General features: G+C 45.1%; 1 protein-coding gene across 12 annotated transcripts in view; it reads left to right on the top strand.

The window, feature by feature from the left end:
• LOC135902071 (uncharacterized) overlaps nt 1-27,657 on the top strand; it is a 79,074-nt gene that overhangs the window by 13,970 nt on the left and 37,447 nt on the right. For 4 of the 12 annotated variants that reach the window (XM_065431984.1, XM_065431983.1, XM_065431975.1 and 1 more), the window contains exons 3-7: nt 8,030-8,237; nt 14,392-14,532; nt 16,801-19,519; nt 21,951-22,037; nt 26,203-26,355. In XM_065431984.1, the coding sequence (XP_065288056.1) occupies nt 19,498-19,519; nt 21,951-22,037; nt 26,203-26,355 (262 nt within the window). In that variant the 5' untranslated portion in view covers nt 8,030-8,237; nt 14,392-14,532; nt 16,801-19,497. Of the gene's footprint in view, nt 1-7,773; nt 7,835-8,029; nt 8,238-11,301; nt 11,470-14,391; nt 14,533-16,800; nt 19,520-21,950; nt 22,038-26,202; nt 26,356-27,657 lie in introns of those variants that run through there. The other 8 variants (XM_065431981.1, XM_065431976.1, XM_065431978.1 and 5 more) reach the window with 8 other exon arrangements.

Genomic DNA, 27,657 nt, shown 5'->3' with positions numbered 1-27,657 from the left:
CTGTGGTCTCCGCCCCATTTACGCTTCCGCCGAGTGCAGGGGCACTCCCATCAACTCACGCTATCGCTGGGATGCAGTCTCCGTTTACGGTGGCTGAATTTCTCGCTGCAATAGACCAAGCGAAATTGAAGACGGCCCCGGGTCCTGACGGCGTGACCTATGAAGCGTTTAAAAACCTAGAAGGAGCCACTTTGGAAGATGTTCTTAATTCGTTAAACGCTGCATGGCTGTCAGGAGAAGTACCGGAGCACTGGCTGCAAGCAGCTATAATCGCCATCCCAAAGCCCGGCAAACCTCATGACAACATATCAAATCTTCGACCAATTTCTCTTATGTGTACATTATGGAAATTGTTGGAACGCATGGTGGCTAACCGTCTCCAGTGGTGGCTAGACGTACATCACTGGTACCACCCGTCGCAAGTTGGCTTCCGCCCCCACCTTGGCGCAGAAGACGGCCTAGGTCACTTGTCCTCTATGGTTTTGATTGGTGGCCGATCGACCCGAGTGAGGTCCGTGCTCGGCAAGGATGCGCACAAAGCATACGACCACGTCAGCCACGCTGCCCTCGTTGAAGTGCTGCACTGGATTCACTTACCCGCCCACATATGCAAGTTTATTCACATCTTTCTTACATCTCGTGAATTCGCCATACGCATCAACAAGGAGAATGTGGGATCCTTTCGCCCACATCGCGGTGTACCGCAAGGGTCAGTGCTGGCCCCCATACTTTTCAACATTAGCCTCCTACCCTTGGTATGGCGATTGGGCGACATTGCTGACCTGCACGCACTCATTTATACGGATGACATCACAGTCTGGACTATCCACCCGTCTCTCCAAATTCAAGCCACAAGGTTGCAGCTCGCTCTTACGATTACTGATCAATGGTGTTCTTTTCTGGGACTTACGTTGTCGCCTGAAAAGACGGCTCTGCTTCCGGTCGCGAAGGCGCGCGGCCGCCGTGCGTTCAACACCACCCCTATCGTCCTTCTCTTGCACGGAAACAGAATTCCAATCGTCAACTCACTCCGAGTCCTCGGCCTTGACTTGTACGATTCCGGCTCCGCCGGCCCCTGGAGTCGCACAGCACGTCAGAAGACATCCCAAATGCTGCACCTCATCCGTAGGATTTCTCAAAAGTCAGGTGGTGCCACAACCACCATTGCCCGCCTCCTCATACGTACTGTGCTACAGCCCAGATTGATATACCAAGCCCAGTTTCACCACATGACACGAGCAGAGTGGGACCGCTTGGAATCTATCAATCGAGCAGCAATGCGGGTTATTACGGGCCTCCCACAAATTACACCCATTCACGCACTCCAGGCCGAAGCGCAATTAAATACGCTAGACGAACTGGTCTACCAGCGTCGCCAAGCTCGTTCCGCAAAGTGCAATAATATACCTGAAGCTGCAGCTCTTGAGAAGTATATGGCAGACGGTTCAGTGATACCGTGCGATTCCTGCTCGCCACGACCACCATGGCTTTATCAGCAAGTTACGGACAATCGGCCTCTGACTCGCATACACACACGATCCATTGGCCACTTTAGAGAGTCGAGTATGATAGCAAATAGCCCATCAGCTACGAGTGCAAGCTCTTCGTGCAGACATGTAGCGTATGTCGACGCTAGTGTGAGTGATGATCACGTCACCACGGCTATCGCTTGTCCTGAAATATTGTCAGACATCGCAACCTGCTCGTATGCTTGCTCCCCTGCCTGGCCGTCGACACAGGCGGAGCTCTTGGCAATCCGAGACGCAGTATCCATCCTCTGTCCGCTGCTTCCGCCATCTAGGAGACACATTGATATCTTCACCGACTCCTCAGCTGCCATCCGTTGTCTGCGGCGTGTTCTGAATTCCGGCGTTTTGGCACAGGAGATTCAGGACACAGTGGAAAAATTATCCGTTACAGTACGTGTACAATGGATACGTCGCAATGCGCATCCCACACAAGCCTTAGTGGATGCAGCGAGCCACAACAAACCTTCGCGTCCACTTCAACTGGCCCCCATCTCTCCGGAGACAAAGCTCCTCGCAGAAAAAGAACACCTTCGGCGCGCCACGCGAGCACTTCTCCCACCGTGTGGCACCGACCTCCCCGGTGGCCTAGCGCGCTGGGAAGAGGTCTTGTTACGAAGGTTACGCCTCCGTGTCGCCCTCACCCCTGCGATAACCTGGTCGTGGTCGGCACAGTACCGTGCCTCCATGAGCGATTCCTGCCCCTTCTGTCCCGCTCCTGTCTGCGAGGTGGACACTGGGCACCTCCTCTGGACTTGCCCTTCTCTACATGCCCTCCGCCAGAAACACCTGCTTCGCTGTGGACCACCCCCAGGTCGGCCACCGGACGTAGAAAGTTGGATCTTGGGGCCCCACCACCGGACATTGCTTGACTTCCTCCGCGAATCCGGAGTGTATTTACATGTTTAAACATTTCTTTATGCCAGAAGGCACGCTGTCGCAATAAAAAAAAAAAGACTACGCGCCCGGCATTGGACGCGGTGAGCGTCGAGCAACGCAGCGTTCGGCGCGGCAACGAAATGTGCGCCTGAGCAAGCGACGCGCGCCTGAGCCTTAGAAACAGCTCGTTTCTAAGGCAACACCACATTCACTAGAGGCGCTTTTGTACCGCTTTCAAGCATTGTACTCGTGGCTCAGTGGTAGCGTCTCCGTCTCACACTCCGGAGACCCTGGTTCGATTCCCACCCAGCCCATCTTGCAAGAGTTGAGCCAAAGCCACCTAGAAAATCAGTCTCTGTAGCACGCCGCAACCTTCGCTTCTCATTCCAACGAGCAGCTCTGTCTCCAGGAGGCATCTCACCTCGTGAGTGTCTAGCAGAGGCAAGCGCAGCTGCTTATATACCGCCGCGACGCCGCGAGCGACGGCGCGAGTTGGAGCCCCGTTTCTCCTCTGTCGTGACGTCACGGTGCCACGTGGTATTGAAGGCGACACCGCCGCGCCTGAGGAGCTGGGTTGACCTCTCGTAATATGCTTCGCATAATAAATAAACAAATATTCAATAACTGTAGAAGCGTATTAAAAGATTCAGGTTGTTCAGTTTGTGAAACTGAAACAGACGGTGTTGCAATTAGTAGGAAGTTCTTGAGCGCTAGTTGGTTCATACGTGAGGGGATGTTTAAACAGCGCGAAAAGACGAGGACAAGCGAAGGAGAAACACAGCACGAGCGCAGATGTTTTAACGCGATAGCGTTAAGGAGCTCGTGTCGCAGAAAAGCCGGTGTCGTCGGCGTCGGTGTCGGCGTCGGCGTTTTGCGGCGTTGACCGTGAGCCATAAATCACGGCAGGCACTCCATAAATAAAAAGCAACTTCCAAGATGGGCTGGGTGGGAATCGAACCAGGGTCTCCGGAGTGTGAGACGGAGACGCTACCACTCAGCCACGATTTCGATGCTTCTAAAAGGTACAAACGCGCCTCTAGTGAATGCGGTGTTGCCTTCGAAACGAGCCGTGGAAAGTTATACTGTGGTGTATATCGGTAATTATGAACACGTAACTTACAGAAGTCGCAATTACACGAGTAGCGAAGTGCGTTTCGCTGCATTTCTTCTGCGCTTTCCGCACACGGAGAGCCATCTTGCGGCAAACACAGAAGACCCCCTCCTCTCCATGTACGGCGCTGCCCCGACAGATGGCGCGCCACGCGCGCATTGGAGCTGTCGCGGCTCGGACTCTCTCCCTTGACAACGCTTCGCCTTGCTCCCTCTGTAGAATCAAGCGTCCTTGCTTTCTTTAGATCACTATCTCTCTATCTCTCTGCCCGTGCCGATCACGGCGTTTGGCTGGCGTGCATCATTTCCCCCTCCAGAATACCGAGTTCTTTGGTTCGCTCCGCTTGCTCAGGCGCACGTTTCGTTGCTGCGCCGAACGCCGCGTTGCTCGACCATATGGCTCGACGCTCACCGCGTCTGATGCGGGGCGCCTCGTAAGTGATGGCTGCCCTGTAGCCCATTGTCTTACACCCATTGGCGGGTCGACGGGAACGCTATCGCGTTCCACTCTTGAAGGCGAAGCTTAAGCGTCCTCCAATTTTTTTTTTGTACAGCATATTGAAACGGGTGCTTGCCAACTGTTGGTAGTTATCAATCGTTCGTTGCCACGTTTCTTTCTCTGAAAGATGGCTCGAAGGGGGCAGTCCGGTTTGTGGGTTTTACCGGTGAAGATTTCCATATGACTTGTCACTTCTTTTCGACTACCTTGCTTAAGGCCTCAAGGTGCATGCTCTTTAGTAACTTGACTACAACACGTTTCTGGTTTTTGGCAGGAAGTCAGTCAGCTTGAAGTTCTTTTTTTACAGCTTCTGCGGCCTTTCTCCCAAAGGACAATTCTTCGAGGACAATTCTCTGGTTTGACTTGGTGCCGGCGTAGTCCAGCAAGTGTTTCAGAACGTTCCACATGCCTCCCGTGCGCACCTGCTCGTCAATCAAATTGCCCATTTCGTCCCATTGCTGCCTAGACAAGGCTTGGCAGTGCTCGTCGATCTGCTTGTTGATCTCGGCTATCTTTTTTCTGTGCTTGCTTTGGCTTTTACACTTCTCGAGAAGATATTGGTGGCCTAGCCTGCTATCCATGTTGCCTGTCTGTAGATCCGTCTCTATGATTTTGTTGGTGCGGCACACATCTTAAACAATTAGTGCGCACCACTGGATGAGACAGTGCGGCTTTTCTCCACTGGCGGCGTGGGCCTTAAAAAACGTTCGGCGATTTCCATCACGAGCAGGTAGTATGGTCCTTTCTTTAACACACATTTTAATGCCTGTAGCGTGATTTGGCATCGTAGAATACCGTCCATTTATGAGGTGTCTGCGTTCTCAAAAAACGAACATCCTTCCATGGGCAACATTGTGAATGTAGAGTGCATGCTGCTTAGTTAATATATTCACGGTTACTCGTTCACCAATGTTGTCGCCTGATGCACCGGACATACCTGTACTAAGGCACTCCAGAGAAAAAAAAGCATTAAAGACAATCAACACACAAATTAAATCACATAATATACAATCCTCGACGCACACAATTCTCATAAACGAGAATCGGGGCATACTGGGAACATTAGCAGCGTGCTAAAGATGAAGTGAATATTCAGGAGCGCAAGGCTTTAAGCTTGACAAAGGGGGCATTTGAATAGTTTTTACGGACACCTGTTCAATCCTAATTTGAATGTCAGATGGTTTCAATTGTAACACAGATGATGATGAGCCTGCAGATGATGCTAATGACGATGATAATAACGATGATAAAGATGAGGAAGAGAAAAAGTAAAAAGAGTACTGTTGCTTGCTGAAGGCGATCCTATACTTGCAAAAATTGCCGACCATTGCTCCGTGTCAGAGCCACCCATAAAACTCGGTATAGTTTCAAGCCCGTCATAGTCCATCTGGTAACGATAATTGAAAACGATGAGCAACTTGAAATGGGGTGACACAAGTTGCTTGCTATCCAGTCGACGTAGATCCCCTCAGAACACGATTCTAACTCCATCCCCGTATCACGGACGAACATGTCTCGCAAAACCTAGTTTAGAACACGTCTTGTACGCTTGCCCATTATACGAACATAAGAAACTTGTCCCTAATACAGGTTTAAGCAAATGAGGTTCATGTACTTTTACCGAATAGGAGACCCTAGAAGTTACTGTATCTTTACACTATAGAAGATTATAGGACCGCGGACTAGTGATTCTACAAGGTGGAGAGCCACAAAAGGGCTGCCGGTTTTCTTGACATGCACCAAGCCTGCATGACCAGTTGAGAAGAATTATAAGACGAAGGCCGTTTGGCTTCTGCGTGCCTAGTGTGGAAATCGTTCTTCCTCCTTATCTTTCAGTCTCATTTCCTCGTTCATTAGCACTGGTTAGTTATGTGCCTAAGCAACTTCTATCTTTGTTCATGACCCAACCTAATAGGCGGGAGAACAAACGATTATTACTGGACTGATCAGTGTGATATCACTTTATTTACCTTAAATATTGGTGGCCCGTCTGCATATATTCTGGGAGTCCCTTGGCTCTTGCAGCCAATGTCGCCCACTCGGTTAGCGCTCGCGGGGCTTTCGGGTTTACGCCAGACAATACTTCCTTCCACAGCTCAATAGTCTTCCATTAGGTATAATTCTGTGTTGTTTTGACAGACCCTTTATTGACAGACATTCGACAGACCCATCTTCCATTACTTATAATTCTGTGTTGTTTTGACAGACCCACAAAATGGGTTATAGGTCCGCCTCCATGTGCGCATTTTGGTTCAGTGTTGTTGGTGACATCCGTGCACTCTTTTTGGGCTGGAGTACGCGTTAATCCGTATTCTTTTCTCGCTTTATTTCTTGTTCCTTGTCTAGCTATTTACACGGTTGCGTGTAGTCCCTTTCCCACATTCTGTGGTGTTGTCGAATTTCAGACTGTTGGCAGCAGGTTTCGGTAATGTTCGTCCGGTGTGCTGGAGAGATCGGGCGTCGGCTTGCGGACCTTCGTTGCCATGTACAGACTGATGTGCTGTTGCCCATACGAGTCTTGCTCGCCATAGAATAACAATAAAATAATGACAGCAACGCGCTATTGACAGACGCGGAAGGACCGGTTAGAGGCATCATGACGATAGCAGTAATTCATACACCATGATGGTAAACTCTGAAGTAGCACATCGATCAGGGTCAGAGACCTCACCCAAGCAGATGAGGCAGCCACTGCGCTTTCAATTACTTGTCTTGGAAACTAAGTACTGGCTCATATCCTCTACCAAGTATTGCCCCAAAAGCCGGCGGTGTGAAGCATGTTTATTAGATTTTTTTGTAGACAATTAAATAGCCGAGAGAGGATCAGAAAATTACGCCTTACAAATTAGATTTAAAGGGGCTGTCAAGAAATTTGAGATGAAATAATGTAATATAAAGAAGTTAAATAATAGCAATAATTATACCGTTAAGAAATTCAGCGAATACTCTTTTTTGTTTCTCTAATAAAATTGTATACTGTTATGAAAGCATCCCTGTGGTTGGATACAAGTGAAGTCGCCCCAAAATAAAGAATGGTTGGTATTGTCAAGAAAAGTCCAAGTTGTCTAAATTAAAATTCAGGGTTTACTTTGTGCTAAAGATTGGCGCACGAGAGAAAAAACGGCTCAATACATCCAGATGCATTACAAAAAGAACATAGAGAACACACAGCGAGACCAGACTTGTGTAAGTAAAAATTTAGAGGCGCAATGCGGCATCTCCAGTTTTGTACCGGAAACGTCAAATTGCCTTTCACGAACACCCATTGTTATACCACGGGAAGCAAAGCTGGTGCAATTCAGAAGCCGATTTTAGTATAAATATTGCGGAGTTTTGCCAGATGGATCGATTCCTCGGCCTAGCCGTGGTTTCATAAGCTGATGTCGGCGAAAAAGATATGACAGAGCCATTGAGGGATGCTCGTGCTGCCGATGATGATGATGTCCTTGATGAGTTTGGCGCTTACCCACTCACAGGGATTGACCAAGAGTCGTGCGAGGTAATCAGCCATTTGATTCAAGTGGAATCCAGGATGCACCGGTCCTAAAAGCAAGTGTACTTTCCGTAACTGCGGAAGTACCAGGCCGGATAGGTTGTGAAAATTTTTGTAATTGAAGATGCTGTAAGTGCTGTACATGCAGATTGGTCAGAAATATCGGGGTCTTGACTCCTTCATCTTCTTCTACTGTTTCAATTATTTGGTGGATGAAGTAGATGAAGGATTTTCAGCTGTCGCTAGGAAGGAACGAAGTAGAAGAAGGAGCTCCTTTGTGGGCTACCCATCCTCGGCGTTCGATCTAGCGTTCGGTTCTCCGCCCCGGTGAGCCGAAACTCGAACTTGCCTGGTGGTTTAACTAATTATTGGGTGGATTTGACCTAGTTATCTTACTTGTATAATTTTTGTCGGACGTATTTCCCGATTGAAGCAGCACTGATGTCTAAAAACTCTCCTGGGCTCTCCTTGCTCAGCCTCCGTTTTTCCTGATGATTTGCCTTCTCAATCTTTCTTCCGCAGCGGTGTGAGCAGCATCCCTGTCACGGTGGTGCCCTCGAATGGTGGATTTATCCAGGTGAACTGCCCACAAGCTGTTAAGGCCGAGCTCCAAGCCTTGACGCATCATTTCCAGATGAAAAGCGATGTCCGACAATTTGCAAGAGGTGGGATAGTTTGTAGGACCTGTGTTGCAGACCTCCTAAAGTGCAAGACTTTCGCATCTGTCCAGGTGAGTGCGTGTATCCTCCTCATCTATCATTAACTCAGGGCATTGTCCGGGGCGTAGACTCTCGGTTGAGTCCAACTCAGACTCTGGAGAAACTGTCTGATGCTGGCGTCATAGCTGTATACCGATGTAACCGACTCGTAAACGGGGAAAAGGTTGCCACAGAATCGGTTATTGCTACGTTTGCTGGCATGTCCTACCCATCTGAAATAAAAGTGTGGTCATTTATTTTAAAAGTGGAACCTCTCGCTTCCCGTCCACTTCAGTGTCAGAACTGTGTGCGTTTTGGCCATAAAGCAGGAGGCTGCAAATCAAATGGATGCTGTCGCGCTTGTCGTAACGACCATTTCCCCAATTAATGCACAGCTGAAGCCGAAACGTGCTGCCTATGTGAAGGAAACCGTGCGGTTGATTATTGAAACTGCTCGGCTAGAGCTAACGAAATGCAGTTACTCGGGATAATTGACAGGCGACTATGTTCGAGGCGAGAAGCTATTGCTGTCGTCTAGGAAAGGGTCTTTGGATACGCTGGCGTCACTGCGAGGCAATCTACATTGCATTAAGACAACTTGCCTTAGCTCACTGAATCAGCAGTTGAAAAAGCAATGACAAAGGCTAGGCAACACATTGTCACAAGTGTTACCGAATGTATTTCACAAGTGTTTACTGCGCAGATGACACAGCTGTTGCAAATAGCTGCCACACCAATCACCAAATCGATTGTTATGTTGCAGAAGAGGTAGCCAGTTAAGCCCTAGCGCCGAGTACGACATCGGATCCACCATTGGCGGGATCCGATATTTGTTCTTCGCGTCAGTCAGACTCGCAGGTCGACTTGGAAACTGTTCATGATACAAGGTCGCAAAAGTGAACTGGGTCTCCAGTGAATGCTTCTTGTGCATATACCAAAAACAAAAAGGGTGGTCCTATTTCTCATTGTCATCCAAGAAAGCTCATTGTGACGGTAGTCGCTGAATATCCATTAGATCACCACCATAGCTTTTTTTAAAAGTGCTACAATGGAACTGTCGTTCCTTGTTCTCTGCTTCAGCAGGCTTAAATTACTTAACTCAACTTAATCCTGAAGTCATAATCTTACAAGAAACCTGGCCTACTCCTGAGAAAATGTTTCATTTTAAAGATTTTCGATCTTTTCTTTTAGATCGCCTCTCACTTGGAGGAGGTTTAATGATTCTTTTATCACCTAAATTCTGTAATAAGGCGAAAATAGCTTTCAGGTTAATGTCTCCAGAATGTGAAATTTTGGCAGTCTACCTTATCATCCCAGGCTACCGTTCATTTTTGATTATAAGTGCTTATTTCCCTACGGTCGTACACATTGTACACCAATTGTATAGTGCGCTTGCCAGCTGCAAAAATGTAGTCGTCCTTACTGTTGACTTCAACTTGCATCACGTGTCGTGGGGTTACAAAACAGAGGCGTGTGGGACACGTCTATGGGATTGGACCATAGACAAATATCTTTCATGCCCTAATGTCAGACGACCTCCATTTCTCTGTGGGCAATCTCGCTCAGTGTTAGATTTGACGTTTTCTAGCACAAGTGTCGCCGTGACATCTTGGACTACGATTAATTTCGGTACAAACAGTGATCACCTCCCGGTATACTTTGAAATTGCATGCCCTCTAACATCCGTTGAACGACAAGGCAGAATATTTGTGAAATGCAAAATTTTAAAGACTGCTTGCGCTCAACCATTGCATCATTAACTAATAGTATTGACGAAAAAATTGGCTTTAATATTTGTTGAGCGTTACAGATGTCTCGACAAAAGTCTGAATTTGTAATTCAGACAGCTAAGCGCTCCCCATCTAGTCGCTGGTGGAACAGTGAGTGCACGCGAGTTTATCGAAGAAGGCAAGCTGCTTGGAGAAAACTTCTACATAATCAGAACCCGCAAAATTGGAAAGATTATCAATTTATTTCGGCAACTTTCAAACTTACTAATAAACACACAAAAGATGAGTACAATAAAAACCATTTCGATTAGCTCTCTAAATCCTAAAACAAACGTGCTTTACTTATTTACCGTCGATTTAGAAACATACACCCAATGAGCGTTAATGTAGGCTCAATCGTCTATACCTCACAGGAAATGCCGGACTCCTTTGAGATATTGGCTAAAGGATTGTAGAGCCGGCTAGCAACGCACCTTCAAACTTCTGTTTTTACTCCTGCATTCTCGGACAACAAAGAAATATCCTATTCTGAAGTACCACAAGTCATGTTACGGTTGCCACTTACAGCGCCCGGCCCGGACGGAATAACAAATGCAATGTTAAAGATTTTCTTTCAAGAGGCTCCACGTGAGCTTCTGAACTTGGTAAACTACTCTGTTAGCAATGCATGGATTCCACAAGAATGGAAGATCACCAAAATGATTCCGTTACTGAAAAAGCAAGAGGCAGGGTACACTATCGACAACATCAGACCAATTGCCTTGTCATCAAACATAGCGAAACTTATTGAAAGAGGGCTTCTCGGACACATATTAGAGTTTATTGTCGAAATTCAATTGTTGAGTCCTTGCCCAATCGGATTTCAATCTGGCTATTCAATATGGGGCACGGATGTAGACCTTGAAAATCGAATTAACATCGCCAGACAGAAAAACCAATGGGCGGCTTTCGTTACCTTAGATATATGTAAAGCCTATGACAGCACTGAACACAGAATTTCAACAAATCGCTTACAGAGCCGTTGTTTTCCAGGCTATATTGTAGCATGGGTGCATGAATTTTTAAGAGAGGGAATTCTATTGTTTTCGAAGCGGCTATTCTTCTAGTAAACATAAGCAAACAAGAAGTGTGCCTCAGGGTTCGATACTCTCACCAGTATTATTTAATATTTTACTGAGCAGAATTTTCGTTCACCCTCGTGTCAGTACCTACGTTTATGCTGATGACATTGCCTTTTTTGATATGGCTAGTGACATTTACACTCCTTACGAAATTTTGCAGTCGTATCTAAGGGAACTGCAACACTGGCTGGATAGCTTACACTTAAACCTGAATGCTAATAAGTGTGATTTACTTGCGTTTCCAGTTAAAGACCCAGGAAACATATTCGAAGATATCCCACAAGTAGAGTCACTAAAGTACCTTGGAGTTATTTACGACGGAAATCTTAACTAGCAGCCGCATATTGAATACATTGTGACAAAAGGAGCTCGTAAAATGGGCATTTTGCGCAAGTCAAGCTATCGAAGAGCAGGTATGCGAAGAAAATCCATTCTAATGGTATATAAGATGTACGTTCGTCCCGTGTTAGAATTTGGATGTGTCTTATTCTTAGGTGTTCCGTTGTACAAGCTTCTGCCGCTGGTTTTGTTAGAACGAGAGGCACTACGTTTGTGCTTAGGTCCTCGAAAAGACGTTGCAAATGCCGTATTATAATTGGAAGCAAGAATCCCACCCATATTATGCCCATTTCACCTTCTGACCGTTCAGACCTTCTCAAGGCTATATGAATCACCATTAAACCGTCCTCAAATTATTTTCATCTCAAATTAAGAGTTATTTTTTCCTGTTCAATGGCCCAGGTTTCATAGACCACAGATTATATTTGTGCAAGCATTACTTGAACTATTAAATGTGCAGATTCGTGATGTGCTTCCTAATAATACGCATTCACATTACCCAGACATCAGGTTCGATGACATTTTCCCAAACCACGCAAAACCACTCCCTTACGGCATCTTAAACGCCATGTTGCAAGACCCCCTAAGCACCTAGACACAAACATTATCTTATCATTGCAACAGATGCCTCACCGTGCGAGGAAAAAGCTGGCATTGGGACCATTTTGTCCTGCGCTAGACTGGTATTTTTCTTTCATATTGCCTGATTTTGTGCCTATTTTTCTGGCCGATTCGTTAGCAGTAACCCTTGCTTCACGTAAATCAGACCAAATGAATACAACGGCTACTATTCTTACTGACTCCCTTTCTGTATGATCTTGCCTTACCACTACTAATGAGTCATCCATACTAAAACTCTTCCAGTTAGTAATTCCTGCCCATGTGCAATGTGTTCATTTGATTTGCGTGCCTGGTCATAAAGGTTTGTTTTTTCAATAAAACTGCCGATTCACTGGAACATGCATCACTATCCGGCCCTGTTCTTCCTGTTCTACCACTGACAGCACAGGTCACGGCGGCAAGATTTCGGATGCGATCAATGAGATTAGCCTTATCAAACCCATATTTGACTGCTTCTCCAGAGTATAATCACCTGGCATTTCCCTGGCATTGCGAATTATGTTACACAAAGATGCTTGAGGTCTGCCTCAGCAAATTACGCTGGCGCGTTCCGTCCCTTAGTTTCTATTTACCCATGTCGGGTTTGGTTCCCTCTCCCCTGTGTTCTTTTTCTAATGAGGAGGAGACGATACAGCACTTACTTCTATCTTGTCACCGTTTTAGTGCGTTAATAAAAAGACTGTTGGAAATACCTTTTCGAAGTATTGGCCTGGACTTGACAGAAACTGCAATCCTTTCGTTCGGGGCGTCCACTTTGGGATTCAGCCACAGGGATAAATGCTTCGCAGTCCAAACATTTCTCACAGAATCTAAACGAATGCCCTGCTAAACTGTTATTTTTTAATTTTTATACTAATTATTACTCATTCAACATGACCTTCCTGATTTTATTTTAACAGGTAGTTTAACCCTTTTCAATGCTGTTCACATAGATATTAGGAAATTTATGCTCTATGTCATTTTGGAATAATCCACCCATTTCTCGGCCAATTCTCCATCGTGCGTAGGAGTCACACGTGTCACAGGCAACAACAACAACAACAACCCATCTGGGAGCAGTCTCCCCTTCCCAGGAGTTTGCTTGAAAAAGCGCAGCTATCTTGTCGATATACTGTCTTATTAGGCTTTGCGTGGCTGAGCATTCCGAAATTTGCGTGAGTTTGTGTTTGCATGAGAGAGTACTCATAGACCACTAAGCTGCCCCTGTTTCCTAGCCCAGTGCAATATCTGTCACGAGGAAAGTTTCGACGTCAGCAGAGTGCAGGGAATCAGAAAGTGTATGCATAAGCGCAATTCTTCAGGTGTCGTGATATGGCACAATTACACCTCAAATTTGTGAAAGTCAAAATAAAACCTGTTGACTGGTAAGTAGGCCTACGAAATGCCACTACAGGACGAGAGCATGGGGCAATATTAAAAATAGAATGCAAAAACAGCTTCACTTAGGAAAGGTGCACTGTCTGGCGTTATTGTAAAGCACATAATACATATTTAGGTTGAAAAAAATGCTGAAAACAGTTGTGGTGTCACGCCTGCGATAACTGCGCTCTATGTACGACGATTTCAGAGACTGTTTTCGCAACTGTTCACGCCGGTACCTTCCAGAATTGCTGGGAGATACAACGTCGGATGTTACGTTGTTCTAATGTAGCAAAATTTTATGTGAGAGCATGAAAACGTTCAAATAATAAAATAATCAAAAATAATGCACAACGTCTGTGGGAGACGGACATATAGACCGACATTGGTATAGCCGGCTGATTCGCGCCGTCTGTACCGTTGGGCCCAAGAGAAAATTGCGGCGATGGCTCGCAATCAAATGGGAGGGCTACTTGTGGGGCAGAGTTTGGGTATGGGCTAGTTTGTATAATAAAGCAACTTGACATGCAACGCGTGCATAGACAAAAGGACAGAAAGAACGCCAAAGACAAGCGCTGACAACCGGGTGCATTTTTATTCCGAATAACAAGCCTTTATGACCAAGACACCTGCGCAAAAACTTCTATTGTACTTGCATTGGTGTCTTGGTTATATATGCATGTTCTTCGAAAAAAAAAAAACATGCACGCGGAAGTCAGTGCTTGTCTTGGTCTTTCTTCCGGTGTTTTAGTCCGCGCTTTGAGTCAAGTTTATTTGTGGGGCGCGGATGTTGCGGCGACTAATTGCCAGCTTGGAATTTTGGTATTTCCCATCTCAGAATAATTATTTCCCTCAGGCCAACTGCTGTCGTCTGGTGCTTGCTCCGTCCTCCTCAGGGGATGCATGCCACAGATGACGATAACCACCATCATCATCGTAGTCATAAACAACAGGAGTAGCTGCAGCAGCAGCCAGCCGCGTTACCGTTCTTGCTCGTCTTTGCCCTGAATTTTCAGATTTCGGATCAAGGAAGAGTTTTAACACTTACACTACCGCCCTACTACCCCTCCTACTGTCACCGTCGCGCTCCTGCACAACAGGACCTTCTTACACATTACAGAAAAATCAACTGCACGGCTATCGTGATGAAGGCTGAGGTGAGAACTATTCTAACTGCGAACAAAATTTGTCTAGAGTGATTGCCACATGTCCTTCCAAGAATAGTGTGACTGCGAAGTTGCTCGGCTAGGGTAGGTGCGGAAATAGGCACATGCACGCCGCGAACGGGCTGAAGATATCAAACATTGAATTAAAAAAGGTGTAAATTGTATTAAAAATTTAAAATTTATGATAAATTATCAAATTAAAAAGTTACAATAATCACAATATTGTGCGACTGATCCAGTGCACACGTGGGCTAATAGTCACAAAAGCTCGTGCACTAGAATTATTCCAAAAGAGCATACTTCAGACTACACTAATGGTGAAAATAATATCCAAGGTAGCCAGCCATTAGCAAGAAAGCACGTAGGAACGAAAAGCTTTCTTAAAACGGACATCTTTTGATTTCTACAGCTAATCCCGCATTTATTCTCGTTTCACTTTGGCTCCAGCTATATGTGGAAAATCTGTACAAATATTTTCAACTTATGTGAACCAGCGTTTCACATATAATTCGTGGTTCCGGTTACGGTTGTGCAAAGGAATGATCCAGCAAAAAGTATAAATATGTGGAACACTGCTCCGGATAAGAGCGGCTGCTTTACTGAAGGATGGTTTCACATATTTTTTTGGAAGACACGTCACAAAGCGGTCTCCCACGCAGCAAATGTCGGGCGGCCGCACCAAGCAGGCTTAGGTGGAGGGGGGGGGGAGGTGTAACCTCCTTCACGTGCTTTGCTCATAGGAATCGCAAGCATTGTCGTCGCCACTGGGCCTGTCAGGTGAATTTCCTTCATTTCCCGAGTGTCTTTGCTAACGAGCAAGCGGCGAGTGATGAAGGCTCCGCTGCCGCTCCCGTTTTTCCCGCACGGGTAGCGCTCGTAGTGTCCTGTGCGCTTGTCTGTGCTGTCTTACGCTACAACGACTTCGATGCGTTCCAACCAACTCGCCTAAGAAGTTTTACTACTAAGTCTTTTAACTGTTGCAGTCGCTGCAGGATGACTATAAATTCGGAAGCCCCTCTTTTACCTACCTTTTTATTTTCTTCGATGGAACTCTCAGTTATGCAAAGTATACCTAGCTGGCCTGCTTGTAGTTTCAGTTCAAGTCGTAATACATGCTTTCCGTTTGCACGCGTGGTTGTCGTACACTATTTCCTCGCGCTTTTGTCACACCGCGTGTCATGGGCAGGGGTGCTTCAACCGCCGTGCGCGATTTTTCGAGGCGTAGCGCCGTTGCCACCCCTTCCCTCTCCCCTTAATTGAGAACTTATTGTAATGCAAATTTAGGACAAAAGAAATTCTCGTACAATCACCGCTGTTCTCTGCACTTAATTATATTATGTGCAATACATTTTTCCCTTAAGCGAAAAATATTTGCAAATATTTTCTTGATAGCTTATGCCTAAGTGGAACGAGATTTATACAAAGTTTATCAGCTAGCCTTGGCAAAGCTACAAAAACCAATGAAAACAGACGATTACGATACCTAGAGTGTTTGCTCTTAAGTGCAACTTGCCAACCTGGATAAAATTGCTGTGTTCCAAATACCTTAATAAATAAAAATGCTATTTACCAATTTTTTAGTTTTTTTAAATGCCGACTTAGATGGGAAAGTCGGATGGGAAAGCAGGTTATTGCTAGTATACATAATGCATACTTTCCACGGTTTGCTATAATTTTCTGTTTAGCTAACTCATGGTTACCCCTCCATTGAGTTTTCTCTTGGTACTTCGATGAGCCGATGTGAGAGAGCCTCCTAGCTCGAATGTGCGCAATTGGTGATCAACGACTAGTTACATAGTTTCAGAAGTAGCTAGTTGGAGACCCGGACCAAACATCCTCACTTGCCATTATAACGTTCGCATGGGCGACTATAAACTGCGGCGAAAGAAACGTAGCTACTTGCGTGAACTGCTTTTTGGCCTAGTTCGTATCTGCTGAAAGACAGATTTGCCACAAAGACACACATAAAAAAGGAAGCTAGATTGACAAGGGGGGGGGGGGTGGCGCTTCTATCGTCATTCTGGCTTTTTTATGTCTGTCTGCCTGTCTCCCTGTCTGCCTGTCTGTCTCTCTCTCTGGCGTGTGTGTGTGCGTGTGTGTGTGTGTGTGTGTGTGTGTGTGTGTGTGTGTGTGTGTGTGTGCGTGCGTGCGTGCGTGTGCGTGTGTGCGTGTTTGTGTGTGTGTGCATGCGCGCGTTATCTTTGCCACATATACGTTGTGGGCGTGTAACTATATAAAAATTTCCCAACTTTTTTTCAGCGTTTGCGAGACACCCAATAGTACATCCACCAGCTGCACATTCCGTTTCCTGTACTTTCCCTGGCATATATTCGCACCAGCTCACGTGGTTTATGACGGACACGCCAGAACAAGAAAGCCGCGCCACAGGTGCGTTTGCGGTTGAAAAGAACAACGACGCAGATGGAAACGTCGGGGGGCCATTGCAGGCTTGACAGCAAGAAAACATCACGTGGACTCGTGTGAGCCGAAGTTAGCGAAGGATGCAAGCTTTGCATGAAACAGCGCAGACGCTGCAATAACGAAGCTGGATCAGCAACAGGCAGCGTGGGAGAACCGGCGACGAGATCATAATCACGAACAAGAGCAAACATTTGACGGAGATATGTGCGTATAGGCCTCCTTACTAGCGACGAGGGGATCAACGAGGTAGGCAAAGCCAAACGATATACTCCTGGTGACTTCCTCATAAAACGCTCGAATGTTTGGGCCACATTACGCAAACCAAGAGGCATACTCAAAACTCCAACAGAATAAACGGGGTATTTGACAGCAGTTTTTGGCACGTAAGGTAGTTCAACATTCGAATATATGGTGGTCCCAACTACAAAGGCACTGCAATCCTGAATGACGGGTAGAGGGTAGTGGTTAGGAACACTGGTCGCATTAGCCGCCAATCGTTATTTTTTTCAAGTCCCATGAATTTGAATGCCGAAGACCACGAGCTTGAAGACGGCATAATCGCATTTATCTGTACCATCTGCCCATGCTAGTAGCCATCAACATGGAGCTTGTCAGCGGCAAATCCAGAACACTGTTGCTCCATGGCAGGTCTTGCTGAATCTCCGGGTAACCAGTAACCGCAGGAGACCAAACACAATTAACAAGGCGCAGAAGACCAGGACTCAAGAAGAAAAACACAAACGACAGGACCTGCGCCGGTCCTGTCGTTTGTGTTCTTCGTCTTAGTCCTGGTGTTCTGCGCCTTGCCTTTACTAATTAAAGCACGAACCAACTAGCCCAAGCATGAGTTTTACTTGTACAATTAACAAGAGCGCAACGTTATTTCAGCGGGTTGCCTGACACCCAACGGCGGATCCACCCGCCGTCAATTGGCCTTCGTCTTCTTTCTCAAGCCTATATTCGCATCAGCAAATGTTGTTGACCAGGGCTACGCCAGAAGCATAATAACAGCACGCCAAACTGTATTTCAGCTAATAACATTAGTTAGACGTTACGATTGAAAAGCAAGAAACCTGATAGGGGAGGGGGCGATAATGCAAGTGGCCACCTAGTTAACTTGACCACTTTGTTTGTTGCAAAAGTGCTGATTGGTTGGGAGCGTCTGTCTCCGTCTGACGCGTACCCCAGCCCGGCCATCTAAACCTTTAGCAGCAGATATGGACATGTCCATTACATGGACACTTGCCGATACGCCGCCCCCCCCTTCAGTATCAACGCCAATCAGGCACGGAGAATTACAGGATAGCGCAAGATATCAACGGCTAGATGAAAGCTTCGCGCTAACTTGAACGTTTTTTGTGTTTGAATGTTACGCATACACAGCAAGCAGCACAACCAAGCAGCTGCAAAGTGGACAAATACATAAAGGGCTCCTTTTATAAGAACAAAGTATAATTAGGCACTCGTTCTCTTGCGAAAGAATGACCTTGCCCTTATCATGTGCAAGCTACCTTTCTATATTTGCACGATTCAACTGTGCGATTTTGAAGAGCACATTGTGCGTTTTACCTTGCAGGTCACGGTGTGCGGTGACTTGGGACTGGATAGACGTTGCCCTCACGAGCAACGACTTGCAGCCGTCACTACATCTAGTGGTCTAGCCAAGTGGCCGTCACGAGCCATTCACTCCCTACGTGCTACACTCCATACTACTGCAGCTACTTTCACCAGCTAGAATATGTAGGAATTAGAAAACTAAAGAAATATAAATGTTACAAGGTATACACATTGCGTGAGTCGTCAGGGCGTACGGAAAGACTTGCTGCTTTGCCACTATAGTTCTCAAGCAGTTGCGCAGTTACAGTCCACCGTAGTGCGGTGCACATCATAGCAGTTTTAACATATTTTCTGAAAAATCCATGAAGTGGAAAGTTCGTATCTGGAATATATTTAAACATGCACATTTATCTCTTGCCGATCACCATTTTTTTCTGTTCTTTCTACAAAACAAACATTTCGCCGTCACGTTATAGCCAACAAATTCAAGAACTGTTGCACTTTCGAAGAATTTCATCTACTATGGGCGAAATTTCTTGAAAAAATATTTTGAATTTCAGTGACACACTATGCAGCACCACTGCATTCCGCTGCGTGGAGTCAGAGACACATATATAGAGCGTTTATGAAAACAATAGCGCTACAAACAAAATCTTTTAAATAGAACATAATGAAATCAACCAAGGTGAGTTTATAGTGGTCACACAGATTGTCTTCGGGAATGCCGTGATGTTTTGCCAGTTGGTGGATATCTGCGCCAAAGCACATCCACAGCATGTCAATCCGTTGACATGCGATGACACAGAAATGTGTTGCTCCGTAGTTGCATTCGCCTAGTGTCTGAACTGTATTGAATCAAGGCTTATTTCTTAACTTACATTGTACCTTCAACAATGACTGACTTGATATTTATGCTGTGAACTGAATTTGTGTATTGTATCGTAAAAGTGTTTTCTGCCAACTTGTGGCTTTTTCTTTATGCAGACTGATAACGCAACGCGTAAGTACGCCGAATTGCTTTCGTTGTATACCGTACTGGTTCCTTGTGGAACACCTTCAATACTGTCGTGCTCGCAATAACTTTATAAGTTCTACGAACACAGATAGATAAAGAGCGTGACAGTCAAACCAGTCTCAAGAAAACAAATACAACAAAAGCACTCATACACGAATAAACCAAATCAGTGGCCAACGCACTGTTAGGAAGCACAATACTTGAAGATATTTACACATGACGAGAAATACTACGAGCCACGTCTGCGGTAATATTATGGACGCATTGTTCGTCCATAATGCGCCTTGCTTGTCATGTTCACTCCGGGTCGGTCTATCAAATATTTCTGCGTATAACGTAAGCGCGCGTAATTTCCTATTTAACACTACTGGTTTACGCTGCTCCTTCTTCAACAAGCACTACAGTTTACGTCTTGTTCCAAAAGATTACCGTGTGCACATTCAGCTTAAAAGACCACGTCCGGTCACCTCGGGTTGCTGAACGGAGGTTTCAGGTGCAGTTGAACGCAAGGGCACCAGGCTCGGCGTGCGTCGAGTTGGCTCTTGAGCACAGATTTTGAGTCTGCCAGAACTATTCGAAGATTGAGTATACAAGCAGTTCACTTTGGGCTGGCAGCCCTCAACTACATAAAAACCGAAGCTGGTAGGACCATTCTCTTGCTGATATTGCTTTTTCGCACTGCATATTTCATACAGTTTAATGATTAAACGATGCTCTTGTTAAAGAAGGCAGACGGCGCACAATGACAGGCTGGGGCCCCTACTCACGTACATTGTAATGCACCTGACGATCCCGACCAAAGTCCTCGTGACACGCCGTGTCCGCAGTTGTGCATTTTTCTCTTCTAAAACTCGCCTTCTGTCTTCTTTGATTAGCATGCCGTCATTTCTCCGCTAACAGTTAGTACTAAATGTACACCGCGGCAGAGCTAATCATAAAGAGCAACACGCAAAGGACGGTGAAAATATTCGGAGAGAAAAATATTTGAAATCCAGATCATAGTAAGTGATTCCGCTGCCTTTATTGGCCAGTGCCCCGACAGACGCTTCAGAGGCGTGGCACCTGTACCGTATTTTGTGTTGCAGTGCACCCCAGTTTATTTGTACTGACACAAACATTAAAACGTAAGTGAAGTCAGAGCGTTAAAAGAGGAGGAACCAGACGCGAAAGAAAAAGGCATATATATACAGAAGCTCAATAAATATTAAATTGAAACCACTTTCTTTATTGATGTTTGAATGTCCTTTCTTATTTACTATTTTGAAATTGTTTAAATAGTTAAATGGTTGCAAGGCTTAAACCGTTGACAGGGCATCCATCACAGTAGCAATTACACTAACGCTGCATGGCTTCGAATTGTTAGTCAGCAATTTCTGTAAAAGAGAATATAAATATTGTGTAGTCTTAATAAACTAGATTAGTGCTTCGATAAAGCAAGACAGAGAATGAACACAGCAGCTTGTAATACTCGAGCCTAGAGAGCGCATCGTCTTCTAACCTGCGCGAGGCCGATGCACGAGGTGAAGCCAATTAAAGCTGACATCGCTGGCTATGTAGTGGACATAGCGGAGACGCTGCAATGTGCAAACTCTATCAAGGACAACAATAATAGTCGCGTGACAACCCAGCAACGTAAACATATCAATCCGTGCCAAAATATATGAACTTTGCGTAACTGTCGATGAGTTCTACTTATTGCACTGAGCATAAGGTTTAATTCTTCCTTTTTACGGGGTCTGTGGCCACATGCTATTCCAAGCGTACGCAAACATTTCCTAATGTGACAGTATTTACGAGGTAACACGCACGTCCAAGTTTTCTCGGTTTCTTGCTCAAGCCCAACAATTCGACCAGGCTGCATCTGAGTAAATGTAGAAACACTGTTTATCTGCAGGAACTGTTCGTAAAGTTTGTGTCAATGTCATCTTCGTGGTCACAGAATTCGTCAACCTTCAGTATAATACCTCAGACAATGCATTTCTTCCAGCAGTGTTCGTTTTGCGAGCACAATTTTTACCTTTCTTTAATTACGGCTCACGAATTCTCTTCATTGAAAAACAAAAACACTAGCAGTCAACTGAACCAAGAAAACGCCCAGCTTGATCACACACTTGCCAAATATAAAAATGGTCTCCTAATACTAATTAGCTGTAGGATAGTGTAAACGCTACCTTGACAGAAATTTGTGCTTCTTACGGCTAATATGGAGTGGACTATTTTATAACCACGCAACAATAATTGTTTTTCCAATCTGTAGCGCCGCCAACTAATCAGCCATGCACGCGAGCATTCGCGAACGGCTGTGATTCGGATAAACCAACCGCTCCTGTGAAACGACGCTTTCACATTTTGATCAGAGCTTTGGGCGGCCTTTTCGGAACGAACTCGATATCTTTATCTTTTGTTATCTTCACAGGCAAGACGCCGACATCCGTTGGAACACCCACGATGTCATCATTACCCTCAAACGCGACCACAACAACCACAGGTCCGCTGTTCAAGAGTATGTCTGAATCCATAATGTTATTTTCTTTTCTGACATTAATTTTTCACTCTGAATTGTAGCGTGTGTCGTCAAAGCTGAGGGAGAACTTAAAAGAGAAGCTTTACAGTTAAACTTGGGGTGGCCGTATGAGGAAAAGTTTTGCAAAACTGTCCTTAATTCACACTTGAAACTTTACGTACAACATAAGCCATAGCTTGTCCCCATTAAGCGAACACCACAGGTAGCGTGTATAGAGCATTAAAATCCCAAGAGCAAAACAAGGTTCATTAGTTCATTTCAAAGCTGATAATTAGCTTTACACGTTAACCTTTCTTCGGACAGTAAACTTTACATACTCTCCCCCCCCTCCCTCTCCCCCACTTATCCCCAAATGTTAACTTCTTGTGACTTAAAGCTTTATCGGGAGAGTAGAAAACACAGCTTGCTTGGGCCGAATAACGCTGCGTGGTACTTGCCGAATAAATTTTTAGGAAACCTGTAATTTATTCTCATGCATATTTCGCGCGCACATAGGGCCACCACCTTTATTGTAACTATATTTTATATTCATGGCGCCTATAGCTGTCCCAGGAAATCAGGATAAATTCTTATTCGTTCGACAAACTGATTTATACCGCTTTGGCGCGTTTGCATAAGTAATTCACAGCTAAAATCAATATTACTCCTGCACTTCGATGTCTGCATGCACAGTCTTCGTTACCTGTCCGCTATATGAACAAAACATAACAGGATGACTCGTTTTTCGCACAGAGAATGCCATGGGCGCATTGTATAGCGTATCGACATAGGGACAGAATAACGTTCGGTTCTTATTTAAAACGGCGATAATCCAGTTACATAGGCAAAAGTTGCACCACGTTCACACCTAAAATGTAGCCCTGTTTCATCGAATGTAAACATGAAACCATGGCTGATAACGGCTGTGTAGCGCTTGAGGGCAGTTCATTGGGGAATTTACTGCTACGCCGGTAATTGATTGTTGCCCGTGAAACATTTTCCACAAACCACCTCTAGTAAGCCACCTACTCGTATTAATGTCACCTTTATGTCACGTTCCCTTCGTTCAGGACACGGTGTTAACTTCCGACGCGGTTCGTGAATTATGCTTGTAAAGCTCTAATGCGTTTGTATAAGTAACCTAATGACTGCAGTTAACCTACAAGGCCGTGATTAACCGATGCAGTAGAATTTCTTATCGGACGTCACGTACAGCTTGTGCCCGTTGAATATAACTACAGAAACGAGCGTCGTTTACGTCATTGCGGACACCGCGGAAACAGCCCACATGGCTCCAATGACTCCTGAAACCATGAAGCAAAGTAGCAAATTAATTTCGAAGCACTTCATCTGTACATCAAGATTTCAGTCAACGTCAATAATAGCGTCGTTCCCAATCTTCCCGGATATGATATTGCGGTAACGTTTGGTTAACACACGGAGCGGGTAACCTTTCTAAACCTTTCACATTACTTTTCTGAAGAGCGAGAACGAAAGCACTAGTAGGTTTTAGTCACAAGTTAACGCGGACACCTTCAAAATTTGCCTGCACTTTGCCCCAAAGGGCCCCCTATCTTTTCAAAGTAGAATCTATTTGAGTCACCTTGTCTATCGGTGGACTCTGAAAACGCGCATGAAATAATTTGGGGCGCTTCTAGTTGCCAAAACCGTTTCGTGGTAAAGTGCTCCTTGAGTTCAATTAGCCTGAAAGATACATTTCACAGTCCTGCAAGTAACAGCGCAAAGTGTAGAAAAGACTTGAGGCAAGAAGACACCACAAGCGCTGCTGGGCCTATGAACCCAGACGTGACGAGGCGCCACTTCCATTCGAATCAGCGCATTCAAAACTGGTGAATAGAGCAATGGCAAACCTTTGTCTAACAAATGCGCTAAAAAATCGTGCATCCACGCAATGGAAAAAAGTTTTGTCGGCAGCTTGACCAGCTTACTAGGGCTGGTTATCTGTTGCACCTTCTTTTGTCCGTTGCAGAAAAAATGAGCGAGAACTTAAATCTCGTGCGTGCTCTTGGTGAGCCAGGTGGCGAGAAGCTAAAAATGAAAGAAAAGCGACGGACCGTGGCCCTTCCATGCGTGCACAACTTATCTCACCGCTTGAACAAGATTGGGCGCAAAGCTGGTGTTAATGTAGTGCTTACTGCCCCGAAAAAACTAAAAAGCCTCTGCCGAAGCGTCAATGCTGAAGAGCCGATAAACCAGGAAGGGTGCACAATAAATCAGCAGCATCGTTTTGCGGAGTGCACAGAAGCCGTGGTGTATTCAATACCTGTGAAATGTGGAAAAAGGTATATAGGGCTAACTTCGAGATGCACAAATGAAAGACTAATGGAACACAAACTTAGCGTCGAGCAGGCTAACAGGAATCGAGGCACCCATATCAGGGATTGACCCTCAAAAGATTGCGCCGCAGAATTCAGGCGCTGTAAAGTGCTGAAGAAGCACAATGACCAGCTGGTTCGGGAGATAATTGAGGCAGCCGAGATTACCAGACTTCGTGACCAACGCGTTGGCACGCCGTCCTTGTTACTGACAAAAAAAGAACTTGAACTTTTGCATGTGCAACCACTATCTATAGTGCAAAAAAGGAAAAGTGCATGTTTCGCATGATGTGCGATCACGTGACTGCGACATGTGTGGGCAATGGTTATAAGAAGTCGTGTTTCTTTCGGATTAAACGTTGTTGCAGCACTTGTGGTGTCTTGTCTCGTCTCTTGTCTACATTGTGCGCTGTTACTAGCAGGATGGAAAACCAACAAGCCCAAGCTGCATATCTAGCGAAATACATTTCACAGTGCTTTAGTACCTATTTTTGCTGAAGAGTTGCGGAGTTGTAAACCACGAGTGTCATTCCTTGGAAGATTTGGACACTGTGTGTAACAAATTTGTTAATCTAAACAAGCTGCGCCTTTCCCAGAAATTTCAACCGTGGGGTCCACGGAAGCCTTCCAAGTGTTATGAACTTTCCAGGATAGACCAGAACAAATATTCCGCGAAGAACAACATATAATCGGCCGTACATATATAATTAAGGGGGGTATAAGCCTAAAGGCGACGCTGCTCAATAGAAAGTCACATGTCCATAACGACCGTGTTTACACCACTAGTTAAGCTCCAGTAGCTCAATTGTCTTGGGCCCCCTTTTCACTGCAAACGTCATTAACAACTTGAGTGATTAATTTTGCAGACATTTCTTACAATTTATGTACATAGCACTGTTAGTAAGAGTAACGGGCTGAGCGCCACAAAAACGTGCTCAATTAACATTGTGTGAGGTGCAACATTAGAACAGGATCTAGGCCGATCACAGCGGTTCTTGAAAGACTCGGGCATGAACCTCCGTGATTCTCGGTGTTCAGAAATTTTGCGCGCCGGTTTCAAAGCCTACGACTTACATAGCTGTATTAACTTATACGTCTTACCTAGTAGCTCACACACAAAAAGGCACTCGCATAACGAATAGGATTATAAAATATATATTCATCTTACTGCGCGTACAAATTTCTTTGTATAGTTACGCAGTTCAACAAGAAACTCTGAATAAGTATCCTCAGTGCATAAATTATACGTCTTCAAGTGCATTATTCCCTTATCAAAACGAAGCGTTGAGTGCATATATATACACTTATGCCTTCTTTCCCGTGGTATGGTGCGTCTGCTTGGTCGATTTTGAGCCGAGTGAATTGGCTCGCTATCGGAGCTGGTGTAATGAAAACGGAGTGGAACTCGGAGACAACGTAATTCACGAATGTTTGGGTCGTGTGGTGCGGATCACGGTGTTTTGCCGCGCAGGGAAACGCAGTGCAAAGAAGATGAACAGCTTCATTTATTAATTTGACATAAGCGCTTCATGAAGGCTTTTTTTCATATAAATTTCAACATGTGCGCTAATTGTATCTACAGAATTTCTTAGCACTTTGACCGTTGTTACACCCGCGGTTTAGGTCGCATGTAATCGAAAATTCAATTACCGCGATATGAAGAGCTTTTCGCTGTGAAACAAAGGTTCCTGTTTGTTTGGTGCAACAAAGCGACGGCTACTAATTTTGTTTTGCTTGAGATGTTCTGGTTTCAAATGCAGTTTGCAAGCTTTGTAGCTCGACTAGGCAGAAAAATAGTATATTTATGGACTGCTACACTGTTTTTTTAGCCAAACCAATGGTGCTGTGCCAGCTGGTGTCCCCGAGCTACTTCGAGACAGGGACCTTGCGTAACGCCGTCGAGGGACAAGAGGTGCCGAGCTCCACGATGTGTGACTACATACTTCTGGACCTCCCACTAGCAGCTAACGGCAGCTTTGAAGGTGCGTGATTTTCTCCGCCATCGTGCATGGCGATAACAAATTTTTATGCTGCGATAATTAGCAACTAGGATAGGCGGAACCGAGCTACAAAATTTTTGTTTGACAAAGTCATACGAAACGTCAGCAATTCCTGAATATTGTTTCTTACATTGCGCTCGGTTCATTCTCGAGGCCACCTAAAATGGAGACGCTACCAACTGTTTTTCCACTTCAGATCCATTCCTCTACGTTTGCCAGCAATGTAGGTTCTCCAATATGGCTCATTTCCAATATGGTTCACCCCCTGTGTACATCGTCTTCCGCGGAAATACAACTGCATATAGGTTAGCTGAACTCGTGGAAAAGCCAACGCAGATCACGTCTAGTGTAGCGCAAATGTGTTAATTGTATTAGCAATTAATTTTATCATCCGTCTATCATCGCCGCAGTGACTGATATTAGTTTCATGAAGACGCACGTGGACACGATATCCTGCACTGCCAGGAAATGGTGCTGTGCGTACGCTCGCAAGGTACAGTTCTAAGACAAAGGCAATTTAGTCAAACTACTATGCGAACTATAGGTGCATTTGTTTCCTAATATTTAAATTCATTAGTTCTTGTCTACCCTTAAGACCCTAAGCATTCATTTCGAAGCTACGTTGCTATCCTTGCTGGAAACCTTTATTTTTTCCCATGTCACTCCTTCCAAGTACACCAACAGTAAGCCGGTTATAAGTAAAGAGCTTGTACTATGATAAACCGACAAAAATATTTATTTAAGTTATTGAGGATAACACAATCCGACTCTGTATCTAAGATCGAAGACATTTTACAAAATAGTTCAATCTTGGACCCAGACTCGAAATCAACCCAAAATAAAAATAGCGGTATGTAAAAAAAATAGACAATTAGATACATTATTTCCGATGCCCTAGATTACACAGCATAAGGCATAGATACGCAACCTGAAGCAGAAACATCAAATGTTCATTTTGAGGTATCACGATACAGAAGTCACTGGATAGCACGTATCCAAAAAGATTCCGCAAATCAGAACATAAAGCTGTCCGAATCCGAGAGCCCATTACTCTCAGGGAAGGAACATGTTACTTGTGAACTTTCTACCTTTAACGTAATATCTTGCCTGTGCAACTTGCGAATACGTTGTCTACGCAAATGGAACAATTCAACGGCGACATTTCAACATTTTGCCTAATTAATCATTGTAAAATAGACCTAACCCAACCGAAGAGCAACAGCTTCGAAACCTCGCTTTAGACCTCGGGTCACTGACAGCAAAGGTTCACAAGTGCTACACTTA

The sequence above is a fragment of the Dermacentor albipictus genome, chromosome 4 (genome assembly GCF_038994185.2).
Source record: "Dermacentor albipictus isolate Rhodes 1998 colony chromosome 4, USDA_Dalb.pri_finalv2, whole genome shotgun sequence".
Taxonomy (NCBI): Eukaryota; Metazoa; Arthropoda; class Arachnida; order Ixodida; family Ixodidae; genus Dermacentor; species Dermacentor albipictus.
The sequence above is the reverse complement of the archived record's forward strand: the minus strand, read 5'-3'. Positions and strand labels throughout refer to the sequence as shown.